At 36.2% G+C, this 13,539-nt stretch overlaps 1 protein-coding gene across 7 annotated transcripts; it reads right to left on the reverse strand.

Moving 5' to 3' along the window:
- Positions 1-523: 523 nt before the first annotated feature.
- Positions 524-11,877, reverse strand: LOC100791297 (1-acyl-sn-glycerol-3-phosphate acyltransferase BAT2, chloroplastic). Of its 7 annotated transcripts, XR_001383924.2 has the most exons (11): positions 11,619-11,876; positions 11,475-11,518; positions 11,211-11,298; positions 10,760-10,921; positions 10,255-10,661; positions 10,002-10,103; positions 6,632-6,926; positions 2,357-3,689; positions 1,585-2,244; positions 871-1,485; positions 524-777 (listed from the first exon to the last, which is right to left on the reverse strand). XR_001383924.2 is itself a non-coding variant. In XM_014764970.2 (7 exons), exons 1-7 carry the CDS (start codon positions 11,668-11,670, stop codon positions 6,714-6,716), a joined length of 1,068 nt encoding a protein of 355 aa, XP_014620456.1. In that variant the 5' UTR covers positions 11,671-11,876; the 3' UTR covers positions 6,631-6,713. The 7 variants fall into 7 exon arrangements, 1 of the variants encoding a protein (XP_014620456.1); XR_005887398.1 differs by lacking the exons at positions 524-777; positions 871-1,485; positions 1,585-2,244; positions 2,357-3,689 and adding an exon at positions 5,728-5,954 and having other exon boundaries at positions 6,632-7,363; positions 11,619-11,877; XR_001383925.3 differs by lacking the exons at positions 524-777; positions 871-1,485; positions 1,585-2,244; positions 2,357-3,689 and adding an exon at positions 5,728-5,954 and having other exon boundaries at positions 11,211-11,271.
- Positions 11,878-13,539: the final 1,662 nt, after the last annotated feature.

Here is a 13,539-nt window from a genome sequence, read left to right on the forward strand (position 1 = left end):
TGTATGATGTGTAATTTATTTATTTGTTCTTAAGATGAACGAAGATCAATGGACTTATGACAATACGATATCTCAAGAAGTTGATATGGATTATGAAAATGAACAAGAATGTGGTGTTAATGAACCATCACATGTTGATTGTTCGGATGTTTTTAATACTTCTCAGGTAATGATGTTTATTAGTTTGAGTCATTTGGTTGAACGTATATTTGTATAAAAATTAATATGCCGGGGTTATGTTGTAGGTCTTTGGTACCCGAGATAATGTTTTGCAATGAACTCAATCGGTTGTCCATGAAAATGAATTTGTTGCAATCATGAGATCTGACACATATGCTTATAGTAGAGGAAGAAATTCATTTGTATACTTAGAAGTTAGAATAATACACCTTTTTTATTTTATTTCTATTGTATACTTTTTTACGTTATATTTTTTATATTTCTTTTTTACGTCATCATATTATTATTTATTAATTTTATCAATTATGGAAGGTGTGTGATATAGAGTGCACAAAAAATAAAATAATGTAACAAATAATTTTAATAAAAGTTATAACCAAAATAATGTAACAAATACAAAAATGTTGTCAAATAAAAGACATAACATGACCTATGAATGATCTGTGCGTCATCTTCGTCGTGTCCTAACATTTCCATTTGAGGTGTCACCCCTAGCGATCCTGAGGCAATCTTTCATGATCTCGTGTAACTTTGTACCTTCAGTGACCATCCTTAGGTTGAGCACACGCTCCAACCTTTTTGCGACCGTTTCACAACCTTCACAAGCATCATATGACATTCATAAAAAACATTTATTACAACATTTAAAATAAATAACATTTTATAAAACATTAAAGCAACTAATCTTACCACTGCATGTCTAGGGGGATCAGATGCCTGTGACGGTCCACCTTTTGCTCCCACTGGAACCTCCGGGATACCTGGCTCGACATATTCCTCATGTTGTGGGGCAGGTGGAAGTCTAGGCTTATCACCTGCTTGTGTGAGTGTGATGAACGGATGAGATATCCGAAAGAATCACTCCATGTAATCTGCTGATACCTGCCTAGACACAACAAAAATCTCACCCGCAACTGCTAGATGGTTCGAGTAATGCATCTATCTGTCGTCGATATCCTCATATGACAAGCAGGCACTAACAGGCGGTGGAGGGATGGTCTGAACGTAGTCAAACTGTCGTACCACCCTCTCTGGTCAAACTATGACCACAATAGGACCCCATCTAAGCTGGCCCTAGAAGCACGAACTGAGGTCAAACCCCCTCACTCCTCTGTGGTCACCATAAGGCATCCAGCACACGTCAGTGATCGTCAAAGCATCTAAACGTGTCCGATACAGCGCTATTGGTAATCCCTTCATATAAGTCTTCGTCGTAAGCCACCGGCAGGCACGTGGGAATGTCTCATCGTACGCATCGTTAGTGACACAGTCATAGACATTAGGAAAGTGCTCATATATCCAGCACTACAAACATGACATGAGCATAAAATCAATGTCAAATACACATAAAAAAACATATTTACATCATAATCCAATTTAACATATTACAAACACAAAATTTACATGTAATAAAGTCAGGTACCCAGCTATCTATCATCTACTGCTCTGAAAAGCTTCATTTAACTGATTATACATATGCACCAGCGCGGCAGCTCCCCAGGCATAGCTCCCACTCTCACCCAGGTCTCGAAAAGCCTTCAGATGCACTACATGAACATGTGTTGCACTCTTGTTAGCAAAAAGAGTGCAACCAACCAAGTGGAAGAGATAAGCACGAGTTGCTACAACCAATCGTCCGGTCTCGCATCTCCTCAGATAGATATCTCGTAGCCACGACAGGCGTACATATGCCCCATACGCCCGTACAGTCTCAGCTCTAGCCTCTTCACCCGAGACCTCGAGCAACTCAATCAACAAGACGGTTGCCTCGTCCACAAGTAGAGGCTCGAAGCTGTGGAAGGCGCCTGTGATCGACAGATGGAGGAGTGATGCCACATCATCCAGTGTGATCATAACCTCTCCTACCAGAAGATGGAAGGTGTTAGTCTCCCCATGTCACACCTCCACGAAAACGAATGTAACTCTCGGATCGTCGGTGACTACTGAACACCCGATCAAAAGAGTTAATCTTATGGTGTCTACTAACCCTGCAATCTCACGCATTGGCCTCCCAAATTTCTCTGCCTTCCTTCCGTGGGAGACCAGCTTCAATTCAGGACGTTCCTGAATTGAAGAACACATGATTCCAAATAACAGTATATCAAAAATTTATTATCACAAACAACTCAACAATAACAAATAATTAACAATTAACTTTACGTAAAAATTATAATACCTCTCCAGTCCATATGTTGTGTGCAACATGCTCCGCAAACAAAGTGAGCACTGATGGGTCCCGCGGTCCACCTGGGAATCCCTCAGCATCATCAGCAACTGATTTCGCAGCAACATCACTAGCTAAGCCCTCTACACCAACAGCAGGTACGTTCGTAGTCATATGAGGAACATCCTCAGTCATCTGAGGAACTTCCTCAATCATATCAGCAACGTCCTCAGCAACAGAAACATGTACCTGTTGCCTACGGACGGATGCAGTAGGCCTACGCCGCCGAGGAACATCATGTGCATGATGCTCATCCTGTCCACCCCAACCTCAACCTATACCCTTACCTAATGCACGACCTAAACCTCTCGTTCTAACCATGATCTGTAAATCATGTATTGTTTTTGGTCAAATTCAATATTCATAAACCTGCATAACCCTAAGTCATCAACCCTACATTATAAACCCTAATCACACTACCCTAAACACTACCACCTATGCATTGCATAAGTTAAACCCTAGACACTAAACCCTAACCTAACCCCTAAGATCTAAACTAACCCCTAACCTAAATCCTAATCAGTAAACTAACCCTAACCTATCCCCTAGCATCTAAATCAACCCCTAACCTAAATAATAATCAGTAAAGTAACCCTAACCTCAACCCTATCAACTAAAAACATCCCAACCAACTAAACTAACCCCAAGCCTCAGCCCTAACCAATGCATATCTACCATTTCTAAAACTTAATAACATAACACCATATATATATAGAGTGAATAGGCAATTTAGTCCCTGAGATTGCACTCATTTTGCATATTAGTCCCTAACTTAATGTTAAATTCAAAATAGTCCTTATCTTTGCATAAGTGTTGCAACAAAGTCCTTCCGTTAAATTTTAAAGTAACGTTGTTAGTGAGGTCAATTTTAGTGACAGGTGGATTATCCAACGTGGCATTAAAGGATGACGTGGCATGACACATGGACGTGCCTCTTAAAAGATGCCACGTCATTTGATGATAGCAAAACGAGTAAATAAGCAATATAATCCCTGACTTTGTACCCCTATTGCATATTAGTCCCTAACTTAATGAAAAATTCAAAATAGTCCTTATCTTTTGCATAAGTGTTGCAAAATAGTCCCTAACTTAAAAGATGCCAGAAATCGTGCTTAAAGTGTCCATGCATTGCGAAGGTTGTGCCTTGCACAATTTCTAGCGGCACAGGTTCCTCCTTGGATTCCTTGTCATCTTTTGATTCCTCTGATTTTTTCTCTTCTTCTTTCTTTTCTTCTTCCTCTGCTTTTTTCTCCTCCACTTTGTTTTCCTCTGGTTTTTTCTCTTCCTATTCAGAACACAAAAAAAAAAAAAAAATCAGAACCCGAAATGATACATTGATGGTAATTGAAGAAAAAAAAAAGATGAAAAGAGAATGGTTATGCAGACCTCGCCCATTGGTGTTGACGGCTACAGAGATAAGGTTGTTGTTGTGAATTTTTTGTTCTTTTTATTTGTGCAAGTGTGTGTGGGTTCTTTTTCGTATATATGCCTCAATTGGTTCAGAACCATCAAATTTGAAGAAGCCATTCATTCTATCATCATCAAATGACGTGGCACTAAAATTGACCTTACTAACAGCGTTACTTTAAAATTTAACAAAATGACTATTTTGCAACACTTATGCAAAAGATAGGGACTATTTTGAATTTTTCATTAAGTTGGGGACTAATATGCAATAGGGATACAAAGTTAGGGACTAAATTGCCTATTTACTTATTTTATTATCATCAAATGATGTGGCATCTTTTAAGAGGCACGTCCACGTGTCATGCCACGTCATCCTTTAGTGTCACGTTGGATAGTCCACATGGCACTAAAATTGTCCTCACTAACAGCGTTACTTTAAAATTTAACGAAATAACTATTTTGCAACACTTATGCAAAGATAGGGACTATTTTGAATTTAACATTAAGTTAGGGACTAATATGCAAAATGGGTACAATCTCAGGGACTAAATTATTTATTCACTATATATATATATATATATAAACCTAACCCTACACCTAAACCCTAACAACTAAAATAAGCTCAAAGCTCAACCCTAACCACTAGAATAAACCCTAACGACTACACTAAACCATTAGCTCAACCATAACCACTAAAATAAACCCTAAACCCTAACCCAAACCACAAGCTCAACCCTTGGCACTAGAATAAACCCTAACCACCAATCCTACCCTTTACATATCTACCATTTCTAAAACTACCTACCAACAACATACCACAACATATATTAAACCCTAAGCCCTACACAAAACCCTAATGCCACCCCTAACCGCTAAACTAAACCCTAACAACCAACCCTAACTACATACCATCATATATTAAACCCTAACATCTCAACTAACCCATATGCTCAACCCTAACCCTAACATAAACACTCCTCTACCCCCTAAGCCCTATGCCCTACGCCCTAACCACACAATCAATCCTAGGCACCCATAATTAAACCCTAATCAAAAACAAAAATGTTACTTGATATATACTATTTTGATGCAAATATATTAAACATAAAAATTTATTTCATACACCATGCAATCATACATATTTTTTTCATTAAAAAACAAAACATACCTATTTTTAATACAAAACAAACAAGTACAATTAAATTTTAAAAAAAAAGTAACTAAATTATTAAAAGAAAATTCAAATGTTCATACGAAAAAAGTTCTTTCGTATGCACGTTAACAACTCAGCAACATATACGAAAGAAGTTCTTCCATATGTGTTGAACCTATTCAAAACCTATTCATATTCCACAAAATCGTATCTCTTCTAACCTCAATGTCGTCTACCCTACAACCAAAATTCAATGAAAAATCCCATTACTAAGTGAGAAAGGGAACTAACCTCGACGGCGGAGTCCAACCACACAAATGCAGCTCCAAAAACGCAAGAAGAAGGAGTTGCGCGAGGAAGGAAATGACGGAAGAAGGAGATGCACGAGGAAGGAGAAGAAGACGAAGCGGAAGAAGTGGGGTGTTGGGTGCACCTTTTTTATTTAAAATAAAGCCAAGGACAATTTTGTCCATTCACCCTAATTGCTGGGTGCACCAACAATGTTGTTGGGTGCACCAGCAATGTTGCTGGGTGCACCTAGCAACACCCATCAAGTCCTTGACCTTCCGTTGGTTTTTGAGGCAATGGAAAAAAATTAAACTCAATACACCCAATAAATGAATGGAGTATTCCTTTAATAAAAGAACTTTGGTACGAGCATTCCTTTGAAGAAAGAAAACGCTTAAAAATATTCACGTGGCTTATTTTGTGAGACCATTTCTAATCAATATTAAATAAAAACAGTATTACCTCCAAAACCAACTGGCTGAACTGATTCATCTTGTTAAATATATACTAAATTGTTTGCCAAATTCCCCATAACTAGTTGAATGAATAACATTACAACACTAGTTTTGGATAACATTACTTTTTGCGACTCTCTTTGCATAACCAATTCTAACACTTATTCTACAATCCCCCCTCCCCCCGGCCCGCTCAAGCAAAATCTCAGGTGCTCCAACATCAATCAAGATGGTAAGCAAAGCATGACTGCACCACAAGAAGTAACAAAATGTTCAGTATAAAACAAAGACTATATCGCAAAATTGTAATCTTATAGCTATAACAAATAATGAATAGTCTTAAATGTGGATTTAGACTTAACTCAACCCTACAAAACCAACTTATAAAGTAGGGATTGCTCCCCACTTATATACATTATCTTTAGCCAATGTGGGACATCAACACCACTTTGCCAACAATTATCTAGGGCCTGGGGGTGACCACGATTAAGGTGGCTTTTCAACACTCCTCCTTCCACTCAAGGCTCCCGCTGCCGCTTGGAGAGTGACAAACATGGGAGGCCCACTAATGGATGATAGGCTGTGATACCATCTAGAGTTTTAGGGAATAATGAACTGATTTTTTATATTGCACAATACTGAGAACACACGCACACACATCTATAGCTTTATAAGCTAATTTAGGAAATAAAGTTACAGCCTCTTGAAATCAGATGCCAGAAATTATGGGATATTTCCTAATTTAAAATCCCTGTAATTATGAGATGTTTCCTAATTTACTAAACCTATATTAATAGGAAACAAATACAATAGCTCACAAACCAGAATAAATCAATAATGTACGCAATAGTGAAGTGTACTTGATACAAGATACTAATATCCCTATTCCCTAATCAGGGAAGTGACATGCATTTGATTATTTACCTTCTCAGTTCACTTCATGGCAGAGGGGGGGCTTTCAGTCTCGTGAAATTGAAATTAAAAGAACTCATTTATAGTATATTTCTCAGCTTTGAGTCAGCACACTTGCTATTGTCTTCCTAGCCTCTTTGCATAACATGTCAGGATCCTTTCCAACAATAGGTTTATGTATAACCACTTTCACAGAACCTATGTTCACTATTCCCTCCTTTCCTGCAGGCATGATTTGACCAGTTCCAATAAGGGTAATTGGTACTACTGGTGCATTTGTCTTTGCAGCAACACTGAAAGCACCCTTCTGCACATCCCCCAAGGAAAGTTACAAAAGAATTAAGTTAGTTCACAGATATGAAGACAAAATATATATAAAGAAGAAAATAAAAGAGTAAAAAATAATTTATCTCAATTTGAATATTGACATTCCATAATCATCATATAGGCTGGGGAGCAGGTTCTATTTTTTAGTGACAGCTTAGATGAGTTCATCATATTGCATGATTTGTAGTCCTGTAAAAAGGAGAAGAGGAAGACCAAAAACGACATTGGAGGAAATCATCAAGGGATTTCAGACCAATTAATATTCTTGAAACTTTGGTTTATAACCATTCCAAATGATGTCATGTGATCCATTTAACCATTCCTGAAACTCTGGCTTTGTTGTTGTTAGGTGAGTCAATCATGTTGAAACTTGACCTAATACCCCGCGGGTTGGTTTTCAATCATCTTGTGCTGGATCTGACAGAGGAATATATCAGAGACAGCTGTTAAACAACCATTAAATCTGTCCACAACACTACTCTAAGGTCAATGTGTCACCCTTGGTCACACTCCCTATCTAGGTGCAGTAAGCATCCTCCAAGCATGTTATTCCCAGGCAAAGACAAGAACGTACGATAAAGAGACCCCAACAAAATATAAATTCAGTTCATTTTTGTTAGATTCATCTTAAAACCAATTGGTATTAAGTAAAGTTGTCCAACAAATGTAGGGCCAATTTGTTTAAACTTATTTGTTAAAATAAGCGCTTATTTGTCAAGAAGTGGACACACTTATTCATGAGCTCTGCCCTTTTTTCTTAATAACATAAAAAATAAGTCATAATCACAATTGTTTGAGATAGAACACCAATTCATAATAAACTGATAAAATATAATATTGAACACTAATATCACTCACAATACAATAATACACTTGATGTCCCAGGAGACAAAAGTCTCCTATAGAGAATATGCTCTGTCCACAAGCTGCAAATAACTACACACTTCATAATTACACAGCCTATAATCAGATACATTCTAATACATAACTGGCAGCAGTTGTTTCCTATACATTACTGGCCATCATGCAATTTTTAATATAGAACTGCTTTCTATATAAAATAGCTAATACAGAATCAGCTATTTTCTATCACATGTACTCCTAATAATTAACTACCTCCAATCCATTAATGGATCCTTTCCTAACTAACATGAATCTTAGTTCCCATCATCACCGCTTGCTGAAAAATCAGCCTTGTCCCTAAGGTTGAACGTAGGAAATGAGTTCTTCCCCGTTATATTTATCCACTTCAATTGCTTTTCCATCATCATTTAGGGCTTCATTTTCTCCCAGAACTAGAATTTAGAAATCACAATTGTTTCTCTTCTCCACACTAAAGAATAAAAACCCTTGGTTTTCCTTTATATCAATTCTTGGTATGTTACATGGCACAGGCAAATGCTTTTCATGCCAAAATTACACCTATCTCCATACATATTTTGCCCAGAAGATTCTGAACTTCGAAGAAATTTTTTGTTATGTGCATTTCTGGATAACCCAGTTCAAATTTCTGAATTTTTTCCTCCATCCAAATTGCTGCTCTCTTAGATGAGACAGTTACAGAACTTGAAACAATAGTAGGTCCCAGTTTGCTTCCTCCCATGCTGATGCTGCTCTTCAATGGCCTCATTGTAGTGCTGAAAATGCTATCACCATTTTGCCACCCATAACTACCAACAAATGCAGGCAGATCTGAAATATTCGGCTCTATATCCCAGGGAAATTGCATGCCCTGAAGCTGAGATTGAGGTTTCAAGGTATGCAGTTTCCGTTTAATGTTAAGTTGTAACAAGTCTTCTACAAAATAACCCAAGTATTGGTCCTCTAGCAATTTCCTATTAGGAAGACAAGAATATAAAAGCTTCTATACAGTCATCAACAGTCCCTGTTTGCTTCAAATCTTTCATCTTTACATAAGGATTTTCAACATTTCTCCCTCCAAACCTTGCAACAAGGCTACCTTAAAATTGTCCTAAGCCAAAGGTGCCTCAGTTACTCTTATGTATTGTTTGGATTGATGGAATTACAAAAGGAAAAAAATAATTTCTTTTTAATTGTTTGGTTAGAGTAAAAAGAGAATGAAAAGAAATTGGCTAAATTACTAAGCATACAACTTTACCCTTTAAATATTATAATATTATAATTATAATAATATAAAAAGCACAACCAAAGTTTGCTTCTACATGGCCTGTTCATCTCTCTCTCTCTCTCTCTTTCTCTCTCTCTCTCTCTCTCTCTGAGTTGCTGAAATTGCATATGCCATGTCATTGCTTCTACTTTTTTTTGCTGCTTTTATTTTGAGACTCCTTTCCATTTTGGCCTTGTCTGTGACAGTAGAAATTATAAAGTGTTTAGTTGTTCTCAAATTGGTGAAGGGCAATGCCACACAGATCGAAGGGTGCTTCAACTTTTGTGGGAGCACAAGCTAAAGGAATTCACAGTACTAACAAGAGAAACATTCTTACAGTGACTCAACAGCCTCTCAATAATGGAAATTTCCTTAAATGTCCTATCTTTTCTTCCCTGCTAGCATCAATTTTAGCTTCCAGCCTTCAAGTTTTTCCTCAAACAAATACATACTCTCGATCACCTTAGTTGAGCCGAAATGATGAATTCACTGGCCACAGAACCTCCTCTTTTCGATTCAGCAGGTCGGACCAAAATGATAGAACACCAATTGATAAATGAATAAAATATAATATTGAACACAGAAATCACACACAATACAAAAATACACTCGCAGTCCTAGAGACAAAAGTGTCCTACAAAGAGCATTCTCACTCCATATGCGGTAACTAACTACACACTTCCTAATTACTCAAGCTATTACCAAAGCTATTATACATACAGTTTATAATACAGAACTGCTTTCTAATACAACAATGCTAATACAAAATCAATTATTTTTTTATCACATACACTCCTAATAATCAACAGCCTCCAATTCGGGATCCTTTCCTATCTAACTTGGATCTATGTGTCCATCAGTTTGCTTCTTAAATCATAATTATATATAAAGATGATAATGATTACAAAATTTTTTACACAAACTCACCTTGAATGTGCCTAGTCTTCCATCTTTACTGCGTGTTCCCTCTGGAAAGAAAAAAACAGAGGCTCCTTTCTTGATAAGATCCATGCATCGTTTAAGGCAGTCCTATATGTTAAGAAGCAAACAAAACCATGACTTCAAGGTTATTGGTATCATTTAATCCAAAGGGGGAAAATAATTTCACAAAAAACACTGACTTCTTATTAAGAAGAACTAGTTAAAATTAATTGTAATAATAATAATAGTGAAGGAATACCAGCTGACTTCGGCTGTCCATGCGCTTCAAAGGAATGATGCCCAAAAGAAACATCGCCCACCCAATTATTGGAAAGAGGAATATCCCAGTCTTGCTTATGAACTTAAAGCTTCTTCCTAAAGTAAGAAGAGTATATATGTCTAGAAAACTCTGATGATTTGAAACATACACAGCAGGAGTATCTGGAGGTGGCAGATTCTCCAATCCCTCAAATTTGATTTTGTAAAATGGCGCTACAGTCAGCGTAGCCCATACTTTGGCAATAAAATGATGGAACTTTCTTCGGTAGCGATCAAACAGGAGCACTGATGGATGCCCAACCAGCATCATCATAAAAAGAAATATGGCACAAAAGGCAGTGACAACATAAAAACAAACTCCCCTGACTTTAGATTCCACTTTCAGCTCTGCAATTGAGCAAAGATCCACACATGAAGAATTAAATTGGCATCACAGTTCATACATAAATCCCATAATCTAAACAAATAGAACGTCTTATGCATACCAGGTAGGAAATAGCCATCTCCAGCAGACCCAGCAGCAGTAAGTTCAGATCTTACAACTACATCTCTGGGGAATTTATTCTGAACATGCAATTTAGGACTAACAGATAACCACGCCACATTTTCATGCTTCTTGGAGATTGCTCGCAAGCTACATTGAGGAGCTATAAAGGAAAAGGAAGTCAAGACAAATATTAAATAAATAAAATTACAATCACCCATTAACCAAACGTACTAAATACTAATCTTTACACCCTCAACCACGTATCAAGAACAAACAAACAAACAAATAAATAAAATTACAATCACCCATTTACCAAATGTACTAAATACTAATCTTTAAAACCTCAACCATGTATCAAGAACAAACAAACAAATAAATAAATAAACAACAAAATTACATTAATGCAAGATATTATTAAGAATGCAAATGAGAGAGGCGCAGGCACTCACCATTGTGTGAAGTCCTCAAAATTGGGTGTTTATAAGTGGTTGTTCCTCTATGAGTACGCAACTGCAATATGAATGGGATTCCATCAAACTGAACCAAAACCAAACATACATGGGTTATAAGGTTGACTTAGTGGTGAAGGGCAAAGGGAGAGATCGAATTCCCTCCACTAACAAAAAAAAAACTAATAACCTTTGCCGATTAAAAAAAATACACATACATACATACAACATAAACAAATACAAGAAAGAATGATGAAGAATTACGTAGAGGGTAGAAGCCACCGCCAAGAATCTCGCTTCTTTGTGACCTACAAGGGAAAAGAAGGGAAGCAAATTAGTAAACAAAAACAATAAAAAAAAAAAAAAAGTTAAGAGTTAGAGATAAAAAGAAGGGAAGTTGGGACTAACGGAGATGGAGACCATGGATTGGAGAAGGGGAAGAGAGAGGAGTAACTTCCATGGCATGGAAATGGATGGATGATGACAACGACGACCAGATGCTTAGGGTTTGGTTAAATTCGATGTCGCAAATTTCAAGGTATCATCTCGTTCTTATCAATCATCATTCCTCGCCGCTTTATCTTTTGTTTCATTACCTTTGCTTTGATTCGCTTCGTTATGGAATGGAAGTATGCGTTTTTGTCACACTCTTCGTTCAGCTTATTTTGTCGCTTTTTTTTTCCTTTTTATATGGTTAAATGTAATTTTGTTCTTTTTTTATTAATAATTTTAATCATTCTATTTTAAAATAAAAATATTTATTTTTTTATTTTAGGAAATTTCTAACCCTCTATTTTAAAATAGAGACATGTAATTTTTATATTTTAAAAAATCTAAAATTTTGATTTTTCATATTTTTTAAAAAATCATAATTTTAGTTTAATCTTTAATTTTTTTTGTTTAATTTTTTATTTCTTACGTTATAATTAATTAAATCATTTTTTATGTTACCTTAAATAAATATGTTCAGTATAGGGTTCAATTAAATCAAGATAAAAGAAATAAAATATAAACAAAATAAAAATTTTGACTAATATAAAGAATTTTTTAAAATAGGAGGACTAAATCTCTCTATTTTAAAATAGAGAGACTATAATCACCGATTTCTTAAAATAGGGAGACTAAATGTCTCTATTTTAAAAATAATGATTAAAAATAATATCATCAACTTTTTTCAATAATTTTAGGTGGGCACAAGCAGGCTTTTTTATGAGTGGAAAAAGATACCGCAAGAATGAGAAATAAAGGCAGGAAAATGGAAACTATTATTGAATCCACATCTCTAGTTTTAATTATGATAAACCATTAGCAACGCAAATTGAAAGGATGATGGGTTTAAGTTTTGACTAACTTCTACTTAAGTGTTTCACTGTTAAATGTCTTAAGAAGTAGATATGTTCATTCATTTTGAAGTGCTTAGAAAGGTTGTCTCATAACAGTTGTGTCGCAACGTGCCCTTTTGCGGGCGAGGCTCACGGGTGCGCTTTCCAAAGGAGGAAAGATGCGCGGAGTCGCCACCAACGTTTATTTGTGGAAAACGTCAGAAAAACCGAAGGAAACCGGTCAAAATGAAAATTCTAAGTTCGGGAGTTGTATTTACGTTTGAGGAAGGTATTAGCACCTCTCACGTTTGTCTCAAAGGACAACAGTCTATTTTTAAGAATTGTGGAAATTGTGTTATCTTAATTTTTAGTTCTTTTTATTTTTTGAGGTCGACAAAAGCGGGGCTCTTGCTCCTACGTACCCTCCATCATAGAGGAAATCAGACCTACGTAGTTCTTCCTTTATGCGTGAATCAAGTGATTCTTTTTACTTGAAAGGTAATCATTTTAAGGTGTTGGACCTTAAAAATGATCCATTTTACTTGGTAAGAAACTGAAATGATAAACTTTCAAAAACCCTATTTTTGCGGACGAGCTTGACTAGGCGAGTTGATTTTAGCCTTAGTTTCACTTTAGTTATTAGTCAATTCAATTAAGAATGAGAAATCCCAAAGAGAAAACGTCCGATTGATTTTTCGCTTTATTTTACTAAAAGGTATTTTTTATTATTATATTATTATTTTACCTCTTTTTTAATTTCCAACGTGGTTACGGCACGACTGAACGGTCGGAATTCATTTTAACTGAAATTAACGGATGATACAATTCAAACGATCGGTGGAAATTTATTTTATTTTTAGATTAGGCGAGAAATGACTTAAATAAATGACTTAAGCACGTCAAAAGGGGGTAAAAAAAGTGAATGAAAACGAGAATAAAAATACATGAAACAAAATGTGGACCACCACGGGTACATAGAATGAATTGAAAAGCTCGGTTCGAGATAC

This window comes from Glycine max, chromosome 12 (genome assembly GCF_000004515.6).
Source record: "Glycine max cultivar Williams 82 chromosome 12, Glycine_max_v4.0, whole genome shotgun sequence".
Taxonomy (NCBI): Eukaryota; Viridiplantae; Streptophyta; class Magnoliopsida; order Fabales; family Fabaceae; genus Glycine; species Glycine max.